The 21,180-nt window shown below is 41.3% G+C and overlaps 1 protein-coding gene across 16 annotated transcripts in view; it reads left to right on the top strand.

Moving 5' to 3' along the window:
* CACNA1D (calcium voltage-gated channel subunit alpha1 D) overlaps window positions 1–21,180 on the top strand; it is a 214,595-nt gene that overhangs the window by 123,273 nt on the left and 70,142 nt on the right. For 12 of the 16 annotated variants that reach the window (XM_075574879.1, XM_075574884.1, XM_075574883.1 and 9 more), the window contains 12 exons: window positions 5,627–5,714; window positions 7,623–7,649; window positions 9,034–9,194; window positions 9,721–9,946; window positions 10,266–10,473; window positions 11,334–11,454; window positions 13,696–13,810; window positions 15,515–15,584; window positions 15,840–15,888; window positions 17,186–17,318; window positions 18,256–18,385; window positions 19,624–19,683. In XM_075574879.1, coding sequence (XP_075430994.1) covers window positions 5,627–5,714; window positions 7,623–7,649; window positions 9,034–9,194; window positions 9,721–9,946; window positions 10,266–10,473; window positions 11,334–11,454; window positions 13,696–13,810; window positions 15,515–15,584; window positions 15,840–15,888; window positions 17,186–17,318; window positions 18,256–18,385; window positions 19,624–19,683 — 1,388 coding nt within the window. Of the gene's footprint in view, window positions 1–5,626; window positions 5,715–7,622; window positions 7,650–9,033; window positions 9,195–9,720; window positions 9,947–10,265; window positions 10,474–11,333; window positions 11,455–13,695; window positions 13,811–15,514; window positions 15,585–15,839; window positions 15,889–17,185; window positions 17,319–18,255; window positions 18,386–19,623; window positions 19,684–19,756; window positions 19,817–21,180 lie in introns of all 16 variants that reach the window. The other 4 variants (XM_075574885.1, XM_075574886.1, XM_075574872.1 and 1 more) reach the window with 1 other exon arrangement.

Genomic DNA, 21,180 nt, shown 5'->3' with positions numbered 1-21,180 from the left:
ATTTTTACAATACTGATACTTATTCCAGTTCCCTGCTCTCTTTCCTTTTGAATCTTTAGTTAGAAATAATGACTTCCATGTTACAGATTTCTGATTTGCTAAGCGTAGAAAGTTATTTAATAAGCTTATGCCACTATGGTTTTATCTTTGCACATTTTTCATTTAATTCACAATGTGTCTGTCCTCTGGTACCATTCGAACACTTATTCTTCCCCATAGTAAAAATGTATTTGTTAGGCACATTTGGTACCTTAAAGGAGAAGTCTCCCCTACTTGTTTTTTTTTTTTTTTTCCGGATTTAAACGAGGCCTCCCCTGCTGCCAAACAGCAGTATGTTCAACTCTGTGTGTCTCCTCTTACCAAGATGCTTGAAAGTGAAGTTACTGGGTTTAGATCGACTTCCAGGGGAAACAAAATGGCTGGCAAATCTCTGGGCCACTAGGAAACTGCAACATCATCAGTTGCGACTTCCAGCTGGATGGCCATTTAAATCCCCTTTACAAACCAGGAAGTAATATTGGTAACTAAACCAGTGTGTATCTCAGGGACTGGGGACTGAGCTCTGCTGGACGCTCTGGCTGCAATCCCATAACATTGGGGTTAGTTGGGGGTGAATTGTTTTTTTTTTTTGTTTGTTTGTTTTTTAAGAGAGAGAAAACGTAGGGTCGGTGCTGTAATGGGTGCAGTTTAACCTTTTTGCTGCCGTTGCTTTGCAGTATGGTGCCTGGTCCCCTTCGACAGCTAAGACAGGGGTGCTCAAGTTTAGTCCTCAAGCCCTCCCCCCCTCCCCAACAGGTCAGGTTTTCAGGATATCTCCGTTTCAGCACAGGTGGCTCAATCAGTCTCTGCTTCAGCACAGGTGATGCAGTCTTTGACTGAGCCTCTGATTGAGCCACCTGTGCTGAAGCAGGGATATCCTGAAAACTTGACCCATTGGTGGCACTTGAGGACTGGAGTTGGCCGCCCCTGTCTTAGAGTAAATAAACAAATCAACTGCTAACACAAAAGATCAGTGTGGGCTGCTGCTTTTAATCATTGCCTGTAACTGTCATCCATCTTCATACTATAATACAGTGGCAATAAACCTTGCCTGAATAAACAAGGACAGTCCCATTGAATGGGATATTTTCTTTGATGAATCAGGTGCTGTGTTCTATACCAGGGAGTGCAGCCTGTTCTTTATAGAATGTCTTGTGGCTCTCTGTAATATGCTTCTGTATCGACACTGCTGCCATCTGCTGTGGAAATGATGAAACGCTGTGTGTTTCAAATTAAGGGGTAACGCTCGAAGATTTACTGGGAGAAAAGAAGAAAGGGTTGTTTAGATGCTTTAATCGCTCGAATAAACATGGTAACGTTGATTTTGCTTTGTAGTTTGTGAAGTGTTTTCATTTGCAGTGCTATGCATGATTGTCACTTTAATGCATGGAACGTGGAATTATTTGATGCAGTGATGTTACTTAAGATCACAGTCATATCTGTACCTTTTTGTTTTTGCCAACATTCTGAGAGCATTATTTTGTAGTAAGCGTTAGCATGTAGTATGTTTAGTCAGAGCTAGTAAATTGTATATTTTTCAACAACTATACATAATTAAATTGATGTGGTTAACAATAGAAGCAATTGGATTTCTCCAATAATAATTCCCTGCAGAATTCTGGAAGCCAGTAGCACACTCTCTGTGCACGAGGAAATCAGTTTAGCTAAACAGCAAGTAGAGCTTAGCTTTAGTTGACATATCTGACCCAATTACTTGTACTGTACTCTGAACATCATGAAATTTCAAGCGTGAAAAAAAAAAAAACAAGTTCAGCCTTCAAAAAAAGGAGACAGCAGAAATAATTTGAATAGTGCACTTTGCATCCTGCAATTTCATTATTTTTAGTTTTGCAGGGGCAATATTGTGTTTCAATGCAATCTATGCCAATCTATGCCAATCTATACCAGCCCTTACATTTTGTATAATAATATATATTATAAACGCAGCTGTGCAATGCACACTGGGAACACTATTTTCTGGTAGTTTTTGCCTGGTAGGACATGCAATGTAATTTTGTCATTGCCTGGTGCACACAGGGTTGGCATAGTGATTTAAACTTCTGTAGGTTCACCTGCATCTATACTATGAGACAAGTCCAAGGGTTCTCGACTCCAGTCCTCAAGAACCCCCAACAGGTCAGGTTTTAAGGATATCCCAGCTTCAGCACATGTGGCTCAATCAGTCCCTGCTTCAGCACAGTTGGCTCAATCAGAAGCTTGGTTATCCTTAAAACCTGACCGTTTGGGGGTTCTTGAGGACTGGAGTTGAGCACCCCATGACCAGGGGTTTTCAACCTTATTTTGACCTGCTAATAATGATTTAGAGAGTCACCCTGCGTACACTTAGCTCTGCTGATTTGTGTTTTTTTAAGATAGTCTTGTTTTCAGCAATACTTGACCTAGATGTAAATGTCAGCCTTCGGCAAGTGATGGAGAAGATGAGAGAGTTAACTGAAGTGCTTACTAAAGTGTGTTTCAGGGACCACCACTAAGGTATTTGGGACCACCATTTCTTTATCTCCAAAACTACATTGGCGATAGACCCAAAAGGTTTCCCAAATAAGCATATGATCAGCATATTTGGCACATAAAAATAGGTACAATTTACTATATGCAAAGATCATATTATTAATAAAAATTTGTATTTATTTATATATATATATATATATATATATATATATATATATATATATATATATATATATATATATATATATATATATATATATATACACACAATAGAAGTGATATTAAATCTCACCTGGCCCACTGATCATTAGCAGATAACTCCTCAATCTCCGAGCTGCTTTAATTAGCTAAAGCTTCAGCAGCCACTGGCAGAAATAGGTGCAGCTGAATGTAATATGTACGGGACATAAACAGGTACAGTACCTGCTACATAGTTACAGTTGGAGGATATGGATCAGGGCCATGGTAATTACTGTATCACTGTGCTCACTGCCCCACCTAGTATAGCACTGCCAGTTGCATTGTCTATACTCAATTTGGCCCATTATAAACATGTTGTATCAATGTCTTCCTCTGGTTAAGGAAGCTAGAAGCCCTTATAAAGAAGACTTCTTGCAAGTTGAATAGGGACCGTTGGCATTATGCGAGTTCTATTGATTTTTTCCCAATATTGCAATGTAAATAAAGTGTTAGAGCTTTCTTCATTATTCAGCATCAACATTTTGTAGATACAGTATTTCTTTATTAAAACCTATAAAAACCCTTTGTTTTTGTTTATAAGCTTGCAACACATTTGAGACAGCAAAGGATTCGGCCAAATAGGCTTGGTAAAACAGTACAGGCATACCCCGGTTTAAGGACACTCACTTTAAGTACACTCGCGAGTAAGGACATATCGCCCAATAGGCAAACGGCAGCTCGCGCATGCGCCTGTCAGCAAGTCCTGAACAGCAATACCAGCTCCCTACCTGTACCAAAGCTGTGCGCAAGCGGGGAGACTATAGAGCCTGTTACAAATGCGTTATTTACATCAGTTATGCACGTATATGACAATTGCAGTACAGTACATGCATCGATCTGTGGGAAAAGGTAGTGCTTCACTTTAAGTACATTTTCGCTTTACATACATGCTCCGGTCCCATTGCGTACGTTAATGCGGGGTATGCCTGTATTATTTTTGCCTAAAATCTGTAAAATCTTTAATCCTGCAAGCTAGTATATTCACAAGATCGCTGCCAGTGCAAAACACAGTTGTATTTAGTTGCAGTGAAATTGTTGCTTACATGACTATCAAAGCTTTTTTGTGTGTGATTTTCCTGTGAATTCTTCTCTGATCTCCCTATCGTTTTGATGTAACTAACTGAATATGATTATATCCCTATAAAGGCTTCCAAGACAAATAATGGTTAATTATGTGTAATATTGGGAGATCCGTGTTTGCTGGTAAGGGCGATGTATAATAAGTAGCGCTACTCCGTAAGAAACCTTCTGGCGTCAGTAATAGAAGGTGTCTTCCAGTGTTTGGTGTCTCCCAGTATTAGAAGGTGTCTCCCAGTATTAGAAGGTGTCTCCCAGTGATAGGTGTCTCCCAGTGTTAGAAGGTGTCTCCCAGTGTTAGAAGGTGTCTCCCAGTGATAGGTGTCTCCCAGTATTAGAAGGTGTCTCCCAGTGTTAGAAGGTGTCTCCCAGTGTTAGAAGGTGTCTCCCAGTGTTAGAAGGTGTCTCCCAGTGTTAGAAGGTGTCTCCCAGTGTTAGAAGGTGTCTCCCAGTGTTAGAAGGTGTCTCCCAGTGTTAGAAGGTGTCTCCCAGTGTTAGAAGGTGTCTCCCAGTGTTAGACGGTGTCTCCCAGTGATAGAAGGTGTCTCCCAGTGTTAGAAGGTGCCTCCCAGTGTTAGAAGGTGTCTCCCAGTGATAGAAGGTGTCTCCCAGTGTTAGGTGTCTCCCAGTGATAGGTGTCTCCCAGTGTTAGAAGGTGTCTCCCAGTGTTAGAAGGTGTCTCCCAGTGATAGGTTTCTCCCAGTGTTAGAAGGTGTCTCCCAGTGTTAGAAGTTGTCTCCCAGTGTTAGAAGGTGTCTCCCAGTGTTAGAAGGTGTCTCCCAGTGTTAGACGGTGTCTCCCAGTGTTAGAAGCTGTCTCCCAGTGTTAGGTGTCTCCCAGTGTTAGAAGGTGTCTCCCAGTGTTAGGTGTCTCCCAGTGTTAGAAGGTGTCTCCCAGTGTTAGAAGGTGTCTTTGTGACTAGCACCACCTAATAAAGCCACCCTTTTTCTGCACAAAGGGGCAATAATGCCGTGCGGAGCAATACGCTGCAACCTTTCTGGCAGTGAAATGCTGCCATTTCTGACACCTTTGAATGCAGTATTGTGTGATGGGAAATATTGTGCGTCATTTTTTGTGATGTAACGGATAGAGAAATCTGTACATATGCATGTGATTTGTCTTTTTTCTTTATTTGTGGTTTCAAGCAAAATGTGTCATAAAATTGTTGCTCTTTGATAACAATGACTCAAAGTACATTTAATCAGTTATGGTTGATTTGGTGTGATTTGGTGTGTTTTGGTGTGATCTGGTGTGATTTATCAAGAGTTATGAAAGTCCTTTATTTTTTTACAGTACCATGATTTAAAATGAGGGGCAACAACAGACATTGTGAATCTATATTTACATTACCCCTGTTATTTTGCCCATGACCCTGTTGTCATTAACACCATCTCATCAATAAGACTTCGTCAAACCTAAATACCGAACCTGGGAAAACAAATGTCATGTCCACATTACAGGGGACAATATAAAATAATTATAAAGCTGCATTGAACCAAACCAGCAATATAACAATTATTACTGCGCGCTTCAGAAAGAGGCTCAGTGACATTGTTTCATTTATTTGCTTAGTTTAGTATATAGAAGCAGAAACAGGGCTGAACTAAAGCAAGTAACTAAATGATGTTCAATGTAAAAGTATTTACATTATTCTAATTGTAACCCTCTGTAGTGTGCAAATTGTATGGTCTGATTTGCTTTCCTACTTCGAATCATTTGAAAATTACATGGGGTACAAGTTATCGTATTTTTTCAAATACATTTTTACTTGGAATAAAAGTTGTGTTTTACTTTGTAACAGCAAGTATGCCAACCAGCGAGACGGAGTCGGTAACTACCGAGCATGTTGCCGGAGAGGGGGAGAACATTGGTTGTTGTGGTACCATGTGGTAAGTATTCGTATTATTCTTTGCAACCCGAGTTGAGTTTTTGTGTATGTTTTTCTTCACGGTTGAAACTTGAATGAGCTTTTCTGATAACTCCAAAGAGAAGATACAGAGTATAGTGCAGAAAACCCTGAGGCCCTTATTCAATATTCCGCAAAGCCATTCTCCTGTGCTAGTCCCATTCATTTGAAAGGAGCTGAACTCTCCACAAGCATTGGCAACTTCCTTCTTAACATATTAATCCAGGCCTTCATATCAGGATAGCACACTCCAAATGCATCTTAGTTGCTTTGTTGCCACATTTGTTACACTTGAAACCCAGAAAATGGAGGATCTCAAACGGCGTTAGAAGATATTCAAGCAATAAAAGGAATCATTGAACTCCTCCCCACACACAGAGACACACACTTATGGCTAATTGGCTAATTAACTCTGACATTCATTACTAGAAATGGTGACGAAACGGAACTGGTTGGTGGGAAGTAGAGCATTAATTCTGATAATGAAAGAACATCTCCAAAATCTGAACTCCGCATCTCTTCTCTGTGTCCATTAAGGACAATATTGTCCTCTCCTCCACCTGTATTTGGATTGTTTTGATTAAATGACATTACACAAGCTAGGACTTTAGTAGAAACCATGACACTTGGGGGCCAGTGTACTAAAAGCCAAACGGCATATTTCGAGTGCAATCGGTGCATGGAAATGGCTTTTATGCACCTATGTACCAACCTTATCTTTCTCAATGTGCGCTGTAACAGCCACATTTTTTAGTTAAATATTTTGGCGCACAGATATGGATTGCGCTTGGTGCACATGTGTCGATGTACTAAAAAAATCTGTTCATATTTTTAAAGCAGTATTAAAGCAACATTCCCACTTTGTTTTTATTTGCCCAAGTTGGGTATCAGGGTTTTTGAGAGTCAAGCCGCGTTCATTTCAGCTCTGGGGACCTCCTGCTTCCCAAGATACTTACCTCCGAAGGGGCTGCCGGTAGCAACCCCAGCTGGGCACGCAATATGGCTGATTATAGGTCTTGCGTCCCGCTGGCCAGTAGGAAGCTGCGTCATCCCTTCCGGCTTCTTATTTACCCGCGTTATGTTGGAGCTTTAAACAGGGTTGAGATACCGGCAGCACCTGTAGAGGTGTGTATCTTGGGGAGCAGGTGGTCCCCGGAGATTAAATTAACGCAGCTCAACTCTGGAGACCCCCCACTTCCCACCTAGTGGGGAAATCATTTTTCTTTTTTTCTTTTTAGGAAAATGACGTTGCTGTGTATCAACCAAATATTTATTTGATGCAGCATGGACATTTCATTACATACTATGGCTGTTATATATAATATTACACTAATAATGTATATTTACTAATACTAGTTATACATAAAACATACAGGTCATTCTGTTTTCATTTAAATTGCGTCAATCAGGTATTCAACCAGATGAAATACATCAAAATTCATTTCAAATAGCCAATATAATCTCCTTCAAGTGTACGTTCCCAATTGTTTTTGAAGGATTGTACTTGCGTTTTAGCACTGAATTTGTGACGCAGAAAAAAACAAAACAAATATGATCTTAGTACATATTCTCCTTGCCATGTATAGGTTTTCTGGACTAATGTAATGCTTTTTATTTCCATTTGGTAAATATATTTGAATATACTAATGCAACAATATTACGTATGTTTCATTATATGAAACATATAATTGCACAATTACACAATAAAAATGGCATAATTCCCTATTGTTTGGCAATCACATATGTTTTGTTTTAGTGTCTGATAAATATCCTACTTTACAGTTCCAAAAAGTGTTGAGATGTCAAGACAAATCCTTCAGCAAAGAACAAAAAAAAGTATACAATGCCTTTTTTATGACTCATTTTAACAATCTTTCTTTTTTTATTACAGTCAATCAATTTCAAAGACCAAGTGCAGGTTTGTATGCATACATAACATTTATATCATATTTGCCACTAAACTAATAGGTGTGGACAGTGCTTTCTGTAATAAAAATAAAAAATAAAAACAAGAAGAGGTGCCGGTACTCTCTCCCTCCCACACCCCCACCTCTCCCCCCCCCCTCAAACTCAATAATGCCCCTCCCCAATATACATAAGAAACCCCCAACACACATAATAACCCCCCCAATACACATAACGCCTGAATAAACATAATAGCCCCCAATATATACATACACACACGCTTGCCCCCTCTAAGAATTTACCTGGGGGGGAGGGGTGGAGATAAGGATTCTCCGGTCCGAAGAAGGGATGTAAGGTTACATTTATCAATTTAATTATTTATGTATATGTGTATATCTGTGATGTAACAGTGATAACTTGCCTATTAGTAGAAAGTTTGGGACTCGCAGGTCTTTTTGACGAAAGCAAAAATGTGAATTTAACTGGAGCACTGTAGTTCAAATCTTAAAATGTATTGTCCTTCAAGCTTAGCTATTTGACAAATGATGGCCTTACTCCACAATTTAGCCGTACTTGCTACTTGTTTTAAAGGGTGTCAGTCACCTACAATTCAGCTCATCACGGTCATCACGTCACTTAGAAATAATATAACAAAACAGCTAGGCAAAGAAAGATAGGCAGTGTTTAAAGCCTGCAATATGGCAGGGGGGTGGCAGGCCCCTAGGGGTCCGTGAGGTGTTTCCAAGGGGTTTGCCAAAAATAAATTGATGCCATGGCGGATCTCGTGGCAGTGTAGTGGGGTCCTGAGTCGGTGTGGGGACTGCTCACTTAGTAAGGTCCCAAACTGCACCTTGGCGTGTGTGGTCCATTACAGGAAGGACTTCCAAAGTCCCTCCCACAATGCTTTGCATCCACAGCAGCAAGGCATTATGGGGTGTGACTTTGGAAGGACCCGCAGTGAGTGACAGCTATACCCCCATGCTGTCTGCACACACTGAGGGGCAGTTTGGGGCATTATTCACAGGATAACCTCTGCTGTTTTTATAGCGGCTTCAAAGAGACTTATCGAAGAAGCTATATTATCCTAACCTTCTCTGATAAGGCTCTATAAAACTCACTGATGTAACAAAGTGGGAAGAGCTTACCAGCAATGGTCATTTCTGTTTTGAGCCTAATTTTTAGGAATAGAGCAAACAGTTTATAAATCAGTGAGAGGGTAAAAAAGTAGAGTTTTGTACATACAGCGTGATAAAGAACTCTTTAAAGAATACACTTGCAAGTGGAACTCATTTCATCTGTACATCTTACTGACAGGACCAATGCAAAACGTAGTAATAATAATCCTGCTGCTTCGTGCAAGTAAATCTAAAGTCCTTATTCTTTCTTCCGTCTTCCAGTCGACGCTGGCGTCGATGGAACCGATTCAACCGAAGAAGATGCAGAGCTGCCGTTAAATCAGTTTCCTTTTACTGGCTCGTTATTATTTTAGTCTTTCTCAACACACTAACCATCTCCTCCGAGCATTATAATCAACCTAACTGGTTGACGCAAATACAAGGTAGATACCGGTAATAATTTCTATTTATTGCGGTTGATTGTTAGAACTGCTCACGGCCCATGATCTGCCCTGGATAGTGCAAAATAGCATGAAAAACCAAATGTCAGGAATATGTGTTTAGATCATAAGAAATTAGCACTAAATCAATTCGCAGACGTACTTGATAACGGCCCAGTTCTTCCAACATCTGTGAATCTTACTATGTGTGTAATACTATATCTTGTTGCTGTCCAAAACTATAGCTAGTGGATGTTCATAGATACTGTAATGGAACATTAGCCACTTGGATAGCAATAATAATATTTTAACTTTGAATGGGATAATAATTATTGTAGGCCGCAAGCTTGCATAAAGAGACACAAATACAAAGGGGGTTGGTTATTCATTGCAGAAAAGGGTACTTTTGAATTAAATTCCCTTTGACTTCAAAGGGAGTCTCCATGCGACAGTGCCCCAATCGGCACTATCACTGTTTAATGAATAACCTCCAAAGACAGATGCATACATCCCTTATGGTTTGTTTCAGATATTGCAAACAAAGTTCTCCTGGGTTGTTTTACATGTGAGATGTTGGTCAAGATGTACAGCCTTGGTCTCCAGGCCTATTTCGTCTCCCTTTTCAATCGTTTTGACTGCTTTGTGGTTTGTGGTGGTATTACTGAAACCATTCTGGTTGAGCTGGAAATCATGTCACCTCTGGGTATATCGGTGTTTCGATGTGTTCGCCTTCTCCGAATTTTTAAAGTAACAAGGTAAGTAGCCAATATTTACCTACACACGTCCTACAGATGATGTTGTAGTGTTTCTCCTACAGTACATGGTCTACATCAGGAGCGGCCAACTCAAGTCTTCAAGGGCCACCACCAACTTTAAGGATATTCCTGCTTCAGCACAGGTCGCTCTATCAGTGGCTAAGTCAATGAGAAACCACTGATTGAGCCACCTCTGCTGAAGCAGGGATAGATTTAGAATGTGACCTGCTGGTGGTGGCCCTTGAGGGCTGGAGTTGGCCACCTTTGGTCTACTTTGTCCAGTATTTCTCTGTTAATCTGTGCACTTTCTCATTCACAGGCATTGGGCTTCCCTCAGCAACCTAGTAGCATCATTATTAAACTCGATGAAATCCATTGCTTCCTTACTGCTCCTGCTTTTCCTCTTCATTATTATCTTCTCTCTGCTTGGGATGCAACTGTTTGGGGGCAAATTTAATTTTGATGAAACACAAACAAAAAGAAGCACGTTTGATAACTTCCCACAATCCCTCCTGACTGTGTTCCAGGTAATGATCTCCATTCAGTTTCTGATGTTTCCACTGTTGTTCTTGTCCACTAACAGTACCTAAGATGTGTGGAGCGCAGTGTGATATTAATTGTAAAACTAGGACTATGGTACTCAATGTGGCTTCTGTGTCAGACCGCACAGACTGGCGATCTCGGAGCTTAAAGAATATCATTATTTTGTTCCAACCACTTTTTAGCACATCTAACTTCTGTTCTTTTGTGATTACTTTATCATGCCGCATATTTTGTATTTTTAGAGTGATTTTATGCCTTTGGTGGAACAAAAATAGAATGGTGTATATTTTTTGGCGTGCTCACGTGTTCTTTGTATTGGAATAGCTGCCTATTTATGGAAACAATACTAGTCCTGGGGTTATTTTTAGCTTTGCAAAACACTTCATTGTTTCACTTCCAAGTGTGACAGTGTAATGCCTGAATTGTTTAAAGTAGATAAAGGATAAAAGGAAGCCAGTTTTAGATGCCTTTGTATAGATCTTCTGTCCCTGCCCTTGCAACAAAATCATTTTTATGATGAATGAGTTCCACAAGAGATGGAAACTTACATTACAATAGTAAAAAAAATACTTTGCCTGCGAGTGAGATTAAACTTTTAGTAATAATTATATTTGCTTATGCTGACAGTTTTTAGATAGATATGAATTGATATATGTACAGATATATGAAGATTGACATAGCTCCAAAATGCCATATACATATAAACCATATACATATTAATGACGGTTTTTAAAATTATTACTTTACATCAAATTAAATAATTTTCTGGTCAACCGAGCACTGCAAGCTCTCAAGAAGTATTGAACCAATGTGAAGTAACTTGTCAAGGGATGTCTTACCTTAGATTTTAACAGGAGAGGACTGGAATGCTGTTATGTATGATGGCATTATGGCATATGGAGGGCCTTCTTCATCAGGAATGATCGTGTGTATATACTTCATCATACTTTTCATCTGTGGTAATTGTATCCTTTCTGATCTCGATTTCGGTTTGTAATGTATGGTAAAGTTGCTGGAAGTATTGTTGCATGTTGATGAAGTCTACCTGTTACCATCTTTACTAACAAGTGCAACTCCATAAGACACCTTCCAGCAGGCCTTAGTTAATATTGCCCACTACGGCCAATTAAGTAAATAGGCTGGAAGGTGTCTTCTGGCATGGAAGGTGTCTTCTGGCAAGGAAGGTGTCTTCTGGCATGGAAGATGTCTTCTGGCATGGAAGGTGTCTTCTGGCAAGGAAGGTGTCTTCTGGCATGGAAGATGTCTTCTGGCATGGAAGGTGTCTTCTGGCAAGGAAGGTGTCTTCTGGCATGGAAGGTGTCTTCTGGCAAGGAAGGTGTCTTCTGGCATGGAAGGTGTCTTCTGACAGGGAAAGGGGTCTTCTGGCATGGAAGGGGTCTTCTGGCAGGGAAGGTGTCTTCTGGCAGGGAAAGGGGTCTTCTGGCATGGAAGGGGTCTTCTGGCAGGGAAGGTGTCTTCTGGCAGGGAAGGTGTCTTCTGACAGGGAATGCGTCTTCTGGCAGGGAAAGGGGTCTTCTGGCAGGGAAGGCGTCTTCTGACAGGGAAGGCGTCTTCTGGCAGGGAAAGGGTCTTCTGGCAGGGAAAGAGTCTTCTGGCAGGGAAAGGGTCTTCTGACAGGGAAGGCGTCTTCTGGCAGGGAAAGGGGTCTTCTGGCAGGGAAGGCGTCTTCTGACAGGGAAGGCGTCTTCTGACAGGGAAGGCGTCTTCTGGCAGGGAAGGCGTCTTCTGGCAGGGAAAGAGTCTTCTGGCAGGGAAAGGGTCTTCTGACAGGGAAGGCGTCTTCTGACAGGGAAAGGGGTCTTCTGGCAGGGAAGGTGTCTTCTGGCAGGGAAGGTGTCTTCTGGCAGGGAAAGGGGTCTTCTGGCAGGGAAGGTGTCTTCTGGCAGGGAAGGTGTCTTCTGGCAGGGAAAGGGGTCTTCTGGCAGGGAAGGTGTCTTCTGGCAGGGAAGGTGTCTTCTGGCAGGGAAGGCGTCTTCTGACAGGGAAGGCGTCTTCTGGCATGGAAGGCGTCTTCTGGCAGGGAAGGCGTCTTCTGGCAGGGAAAGGGTCTTCTGGCAGGGAAAGAGTCTTCTGGCAGGGAAAGGGTCTTCTGGCAGGGAAAGAGTCTTCTGGCAGGGAAAGGGTCTTCTGGCAGGGAAGGCGTCTTCTGGCAGGGAAGGCGTCTTCTGGAGAAACACTTCTTAGCATAACTTTAACTACTGAGTTTTTAAGACAACAATATTTACTATCAGAGTACAGGATAATATTTTAACCTGTAAGACATGACAACTCTGAAAATTAATGCGAGAGTCTCAACATTAAAAAAAACCGTACAATAGACAGAAGACGACGATCCTCCTGGGCTGACCTAGCACAGAGGCATGTCTCAAATGAACTAGAGTAATGACTATCGCTTTCGAATAGTGGGTATGACCTGGAGTATACAAGTAAAATAAACTTAGACCGGTGCAAATACAGTTACCACCCACCCCCCTCCTCCTTACCCACATTTCCCCTTGTATTGTTGTGTCCATTATTATTTAGCCACTGAGTTAGTAGGGGATTGTTGCAGGGTACATGCAACCACACACGCGGGTTCTCTTGATAAGGCTTCTTTATTGAGCCTTAAAAACATACAGCATACAAAACAAAATAGCTTCTCTTCAGCATACAAAAACTGAATAGCTTCTCTTCAGCAGACAAACAAAATAGCTTCTCCAGCATAGAAAACAAGGCAGCTTCTCTTCAGCATGCAGGACACAGACAGTTCATCACACATGTACTTTGCAAAACAGACCTTATAGCAGTAATCTCTTCAGTATTTCAGTCCTGTCTCCTGACCGGCCAGCTTGCATGTGTGTACAGCCTGGGGGTTTTAAAACACCTTTATTATGCAGCTGGGGTCAGACTAATTAAGCAGCCCTTCTCAACTGAAACTTAACCTCGTCACTGCTGCACTGCAAGCCTAAACATAGGTTTGCCAGGTATATGGCTGGTGACGTTCATTCACCCTGTCACAGGGATGTTAAGGAGGACCCTAACAATTTGGATAATTATATTTGGATTTGTGGGCCCGGAATGTCTCTTTGTCATGGTTTTTGCTATATAACATCCCTACTGTTCTTATTTTATTTCTGTGTCCCAATAGAAAATTGCCAATAAAAAAAAAACATACAAAATGTTCTCCTTAAAACAGTTTGAACTAGATATCTTGTTAAATGTCTTTTTGGCCATTGCTGTGGATAATTTAGCAGATGCTGAAAGTTTGAACACCGCTCAGAAGGAAGCGGCCGAGGAGAAAGAGAAAAAGAAAAGTGCAAGGTAATCAATGAAGAAGAACACTGGGGTGTAGTCCAACGTGAACTAGGGTGTGTGCTTTAGGAACATCGATTGATGTAAACGAACCGCATCTTGCAGAGAAGAAAAGGCAGGGTCTCGTGTAAGTGCAGCTGGATTACTACTACTACAACATGTCTTAAACCTGTAACACACTATCCTCCAATCCAGGGGCTCCCAAAGCTTTCGCAAAACCAGAATAGGTTATTGGGCTACCAATGCAACCCTAGTTATGTGTAAATGAAGTGCATTCATATGTGGTTTCCAATGTGTTGCTTCTTACTGTAACTGTAACTGTGTGTGTGTGTGTGTGTGTGTGTGTGTGTGTGTGTGTGTGTGTGTGTGTGTGTGTGTGTGTGTGTGTGTGTGTGTGTGTGTGTGTGTGTGTTAATTATCGCTTTTAATATCCCCTGTTCTCTATAAGGCAATGACCACTTATTTCATAGTGCTGTCTATCGCCATAATTACATTACAGATTACTTTATCTCCCTGAGCCTCAGGTAGATAAACTAAAACTATAATCCAGGGGTGGGCAATTCCAGTCCTCTCCCTATCCCTGCTTCAGCACAGATGGCTCAATCAGTGGCTCAGTCTTCGACTGCACCATCTGTGCTGAAGCAGGGATATCCTGAAAACCTGACCTGTTGGTGGCTCTTGAGGACTGGAGTTGGCCTCTCCTGCTGTAATCTCTCCAGGGACTCAATTTGCTTCTGTTCTACTTAGCGATTTATCAGCATTGCTGTTCATAACAATAATTGTGAAGCTTAGAATTAGAATGCAATTGATCTGATTTTTGTTTTCATTGTGTCTGGTGCACGATGCACTGGGTAGAAAATGCAGGAAAAAGAGCAATTTCCGGAAAATGTAGGCAGTGATATATATATCACTGACAAGACCTAAGTACTGTATTACTCACACTGGTAACTACGCCACGAGCAAATCTCCTAAAACTAAGACCTTAATAACAGTATAGTGATTCCTTGATTGTTCCCAATAATGTCTGTTCTCATGATGATCCCGTATCAGCGACACAGTCTGACATGTTACTCTTATATAATTCGGACATCGCTGGAGGCTTTTCTTCATAATTTCCGTTTGCAGTCACATTGCTGAACTACTTTACAATTAGGATCCATGTATCATAATAGGGCAGAACAGATTACCTGTTACAGTAACTAACCCTTAAAGAGGAAATGGGACAGGTAACAAAAAAAGAGGAGAAAAGAGGCAACTATGTTTTTTTTTTTTTGTAATGTATTTTAGAGATTAGAAGAAGAATTTGCTGTATTAGTCAATTATTGATGTAACAAAAGGAAAAAAGTTATAATGTTACATTTTATTGGGCAAACAAGAGTTGACAGCTTACAAGCTTTGGAAGCGCCCAGGCTCCTCAATCAGGTGTCTCTGTTTTATTTTCTAGGGGACTGGAATAACAATTGATTCAGATTTAAGGCAGCGAAAAAAGCCCCCTCCCCCCAACACCACCCCTCCCCCTCCTCTACTTTTTCACATAGATTTATTTTGCTGAATTTGAACCCGGGAATCCTCCGGGGCTAAACTGCGCTCTGTTTAGCTTTAGGGTTCGAATTACCTAAAAAATATCTATATGAAAGCCACATCGGTATTATACTCCTCAACTCTGCTTCAGGCATGAAAAGCCTCAAATACCTATTTTTCATTTACTTGAAGGAAAGAGAGCACGGGGAATAAAGATGGCGAAAAAGCAGACAATGATCGCAAGAAAGCAATCGACTCTAAGGTATCTCTTGGTATCTTTATATCCCCACAAAATACCGTATGCCCTGTCACTGCAGCAAAGCATGGCAAACACATCATATAGGTCTCTCATTTTCTTTAGCTGTGTTTGTCTGCATCATTCTTATTTTATTATAACTGTGGTTGTGTCTGTTGAGCTATTTAAATCCCTTTATTCCTAAGCAATGTGTTGTACTCCCCTCTGGCAGAGAAGAGGTTACATAAGTAGTTACATATATATATATATATTCCCTGCCAGGTTGTAATTGATGAGGAAAATGAAGAAGAGAGAGAATGTCAAGAGCCGGGTAAGTTGGAGATCTTATGTATGTTAGCCACCCTCCTTTCCACCCATATCACCTCTACTGCTCTTTCTCACCTTAAACCCTTTTCCCTCCCTGCCATTTACCTGTTGGACTGCCTCACACTCAGTATAGACAAAGCACCCTCTCTCCCCACCTCCAAGACTAACCTGAAAACCCATCTCTTAAATGAAGCATCCCAATACCTGGACTCATGGCCACTGTCTCGTAGTCACTCCTGCCAAGCACTGCCATCTACTGCACTTATTCCTTCACCTGCTGTCTCTGTAAGTTTCCCAACATGCCACTTCGATTGTAAGCTCTCCGGTACAGGAACTTCCTTTCCTATTGTCTGACTTTGTTGTGCTTATTGTATTTTAATTCCCTGTAATGTATTGTCTTTTTGTAAAGCGCTGAGTACACTGTGGGCGCTATATAAATAAAGCTATACATAAATACATGCCACTCCTCGGGAGGGAGTGTTTCTAATTCCCTTTATCTGAAATGAAATCTTCACTGTAGAATTGGTGACCTCATACACTCATTCTGAACGGTGCAGTACACATTCTAGTTCTGTGCACAGATTTTCAGAAAGGCAATAACCGTGATTCACAGGGAGGTGTCCTTGATCAAAACCAAACCTGACCTTAAACTTCAAGGGGCTAAAGTTGACATTGACCTTGGATTGAACAAAAAACTGAACAAAGTAAAAGACAATGTTAGGTGGGGAGAATGCACTGAAAAATTGTACTTTGGTCTAGAACAGGGGTCTTCAACTCTAGTACTTGGGGCCACCAACAGGCTAGGTTTTAAGGATATCCTTGCTTCAGCACAGGTGGATTAGTCAGTGACTCAGTCAGAATGAATCAGCAGGGAATCCTAATACCTGGCCTGTTGGTGGCCCTTGAGGACTGGAGTTGGCCAACCATGGTCTAGAACCACCAGATCTGACATAGTGGGGCTTCATGAAGAACACGGAGAACATTGAGGTGTACTAGCGCCACCCTTAACTACCTTACAATTTCACTTAAATTATGAAAAAGTTGGAAACTAAAGCAAATATGCAAAGTCTCTTTTGGATATTAAAGAGAACCTATAGTCATCTTAATGAATACTTGGTTTAGTAGGGCTTTATAGCTAAGAGCACAAGTGCGATATAACCAGGCTAAATTGATTTACGGCTAGGTGGTCTATATTCTGTAGTAGGCCTCATATTCCATAATTTTGTATGTTTCTCTGTTTCAAATAAACATGTTTTACAAGCATTGCCGCTGGGAAATGTCTGTCTTTTAACTACCTGTAGATGAGGAGGATGAAGAAGAGCCAGAAGTACCAGCAGGCCCGCGCCCACGGCGAATGTCTGAGCTTAATATGAAGGAAAAGATTACACCCATTCCTGAAGGGAGCGCCTTCTTCATCTTTAGCAATACCAACCCGTAAATATCAGTGTCCTCACATGCTTTTTATTGTGAAAATGTAGGAATGTGGTTTTCAATATTGGTTTTTATCATTGAAAAGTACAAATATGTTTCCGTATTATTTCATATGTTGCGCTTCCTTTCTATCCTCAGCGCATCATCAGAACACACAGTGCAGATCTCAAAAACAGCGGAGATTAGTCATATAGATATAGTTTATAGTTCTAGAGATAATGTGTGTATAGGGAACCATGTTAAAAATGGTTTTTGAAGCAAAAAGTGGCACTGCGTGCTCATTTGCATGTCATTTCCCAGAATCTCTTGCTGCAGTGGAAGTGCTGTGTGCTGGGTGATAATGGTGAAGGGCGGGGTTGCAGACCTGCCTTAGGGCTCGTTCAGGTTGCCAGCTGAGGACTCGGAGGGAGGGCGGGAGGCAGGCTGTGCTGGGAGTTTGCTGGGCGACATGTGATTATCCCCCAGCAGACTTTTCAGCGTTGGGGAGGGGGCGGGGCTACAGACGGCAGGGTAAAGTATCCAAGCTGCAGTCATGAAATCATGTGACGCTGCTTCAGCTCCAAGAAACTAAATTTTCGTTTACTGAAGCTGTCGTCAGCAGCAACTCCTGGCTTCGGAGGCAGGGCAGTAGCTACCCTGACAACAAGTATTCCAATTGAATACTTTGTTGCTCACGGCAGCACGCACGTCAGCACGCCCTGCCCCCGAAGCCAGCACCCTGAACGAGGCCTTAGACAAGCAGATGAGCATACAGTTATATTTACATATTTGCATATATATATATATTTTAGAGTTAAACTTTAAATACTATACTATGAATATATATATACTGGATAATTTAGTTCATATGAACTCATCAGATGTATTGTGGGGACCTGACCCGTTATTAGAAGTGTAGTATTCCAGTTTTTCCTTTGTGTATTTTTTGTTCTCATTACAGATTTCGTGTGGGATGCCACAAGCTCATCAACCATCACATCTTCACCAACCTCATCTTAGTCTTCATCATGCTGAGCAGCGCTTCCTTAGCTGCGGAGGACCCGATACGCAGTCACTCCTTTCGGAACATAGTAAGGATTCTAATCGCTACTGTCATTAAAACGTGCGTATCCGTTACATTTTCAGCTATGTATATTAGCACTAGCAAGACCTCACAGTGGGAGTGACCGTGAGTTATCCCTTCAATGTCAGACTCGTGTGCAAAACATTTTATTTTAGCGATTTGGACCATAATTCTTTTTCTGTCTCCAGCACTTTATAACGTGCTTATCTTCACCATTTCATAACTATGCAAGGTAAGAGGTCATCACACCGTCACCACTTCCAAATAATATTTATTAGATTATCACATAGTTCTTCAATGTAATAATCTGCTGCGGTAGACCTAGAATTGCTCACTTTTTCATGAAACTTTCGTGATTTTTCTGCAAGATATGAGGAAAAATAAAAGGGTCCAGTTTTTCTGAAACCAGTGTATATGTCATCAATGCTTGGAGGGAAATTGACAGTGAGGCTGAAAAACGGTTTATTGTATAAAACCTCTTTCAATTTGTGCATTACTAATAACGCATTCGCTTCCTGATTGTAGCGTTTACTTTACTCCCTATTTATGAATCTTCACCTATGTGTCCTGGTAATGAATATGAAGTTCAGCATTAAATGTGAGGGCTAATGTTGTTTATATGCAAGTACAGAGTGCTGTACATTACTTTTATGCAAATACATGTTTTTTTACACATATATTCTCTCTGTGTACTGAAATCCATACGAGGGGAAGGCTCCACATCCTAAGAAGGGATCTTTGTTCTGGTTCTACTTATGGGTAGATGCTCCCCCTGTAAAACGCCAGTTCCAAGACATTCAGCGACTGTGATAGACGACAAGGATCATTCTTTTAAAGAACCCTTTGTGTCTACACTTTATCTGGGCCACGTGACCACGTACATAATTATTACTATTCTTCTTCAATGCCTTTTGGTTATTGCAATATTACACTATATGCATATTTAATCTTTTTCATGATCCTGCGCTCCCGTTATCCAACTACCAACATTACCCCGGCTAAACCGGGGCGTATGGCACGTGACCCGGCCGTCTCGCGGCAAAATAAAAAAAAAAGTTGTCTCGCGAAGTATCGTCCGCCCGGCAGCTCTCGTGCACACGCGCTCTATGGCCGTACGCATTGCTTTACGGCCTTTTGTTTTCAGCGCATGCGTCGTCGCTTCTACTTTGGACGTGGGTTTAGAGATGATGGGCGATGGTGCACAGACCCCTCCCTCACTGTTACACTATTTGTTATACCTTGCAGATACTTGGTTACTTTGACTATGCTTTCACAGGCATCTTTACAGTTGAGATCTTCTTAAAGGTAATGACATGTAATTTTGTGGTTGCTGAAAGTCATGTTAGCAATAATGTTTGTAACTCTTTTTACCCTCCAGGTCCTAGGCTATGCAGATTATGTCTTCACTAGTATGTTTACATTTGAAATCGTATTGAAGGTAATCGGTTTGCGTGAAAGTTTATTTAAAACAGCAGTACTATATACTTGTCTGGTCCTTGCCTCTTATATTTCTAAATGAAAAATTTGGACACATTATAGCTGCAACTATTTTGAACTTAAATGTCTTCTCCCCCAGATTACTGTATTTTTTTTGTTATACTACGGGCGGGTTAGTTGGTTATAGCACAAATTTCTGATTAAAATAACCAATTCTTCTAACAGCAGCAGAATATCTTGACAGAAAGAACAAGAATACTTTTGATGAAAAGAACAAGTACAATGATGATTACTTTGCCTCTTGAAATATTCCCAAACACTGTATCTATTACTGCTGCTTTAAATATTTTCCCTTGGTGTGCTTTTGTCACGAAATACAATGCACTGGTAATTTCCACATTAAAGCACCAAATCAGTTCTGTCTTTGAAAATAATCTTTCTTGAGTGATCCACCAGTTGAATATATCTCATTTCTAAAGGCACATTCCCAGGCAATCTACAAGCTCAACTAAGTTTTACACGTATGTGTTGGGCCGCTTCTTGTAACATACACGGCTAGTGTCCCAGATCCGTGTATCACTGTGCTGGGACTGGACACTGGGTTGTAGGCCGAGAGCGATGGTTTGTCACAGAGGCCCTGCCTTTCCTATCAGTGGCAGCAAATAGGAAGCACCGAAAGACCCACTGGTGCAGGGGAGGCCAACTCCAGTCCTCAGGGGTCACCAACTGGTCAGGTTTTCTGGGTATCCCTGCTTCAGCACAGGTGGCTCAATCGGTGTGACTGATCCAGAATGATTGAGCCACTTATTGAGCCACCTATTGTGAAGCATGGATATCCTAATACCTGGCTTGTTGGTGGGCCTTGACGACTGGAGTTGACCAGCCCTGCACTAGTAAGTCATCAGGCCTGCGAATTAATGTGGACAAATTATATTCTTGACCTACACCCTCACCTGTACCTTTTTGCAGTGTTCTTTAGCAGAAGCCACCCAAGACACTCAACAACATAACTAAAAGTTGTAGAGTAAGTGGGAATGCACTTTTTATTGCATGGAGAAGCTGTTTTAAAACTAACATTCATTATGTACATACACTTTGTTCACCTTGATTCTTCATCTGGTAATGCATCTTGTAGTATGCATGGGTTTCCCCTTTTGTGGCATTGCACACAAGATTGCCTCTTAGCCCTATTATATTGGGTTGTTTTTCACTTTAACTGTATGCCTGACTCCATGAAACTGGTCACAGTAGAGACTATGGGCCATAAATATTAGCCAGGAGGCACTGATATATAGGGCCCAATTTACTAAGTAGTGTTAAGCCATAAGGCGCTTTAAAGTCTGTTTGCTTGAATGGGTTGTAAGA

This window comes from Ascaphus truei, chromosome 17 (genome assembly GCF_040206685.1).
Source record: "Ascaphus truei isolate aAscTru1 chromosome 17, aAscTru1.hap1, whole genome shotgun sequence".
NCBI classification, from domain to species: Eukaryota; Metazoa; Chordata; class Amphibia; order Anura; family Ascaphidae; genus Ascaphus; species Ascaphus truei.
The sequence above is the reverse complement of the archived record's forward strand: the minus strand, read 5'-3'. Positions and strand labels throughout refer to the sequence as shown.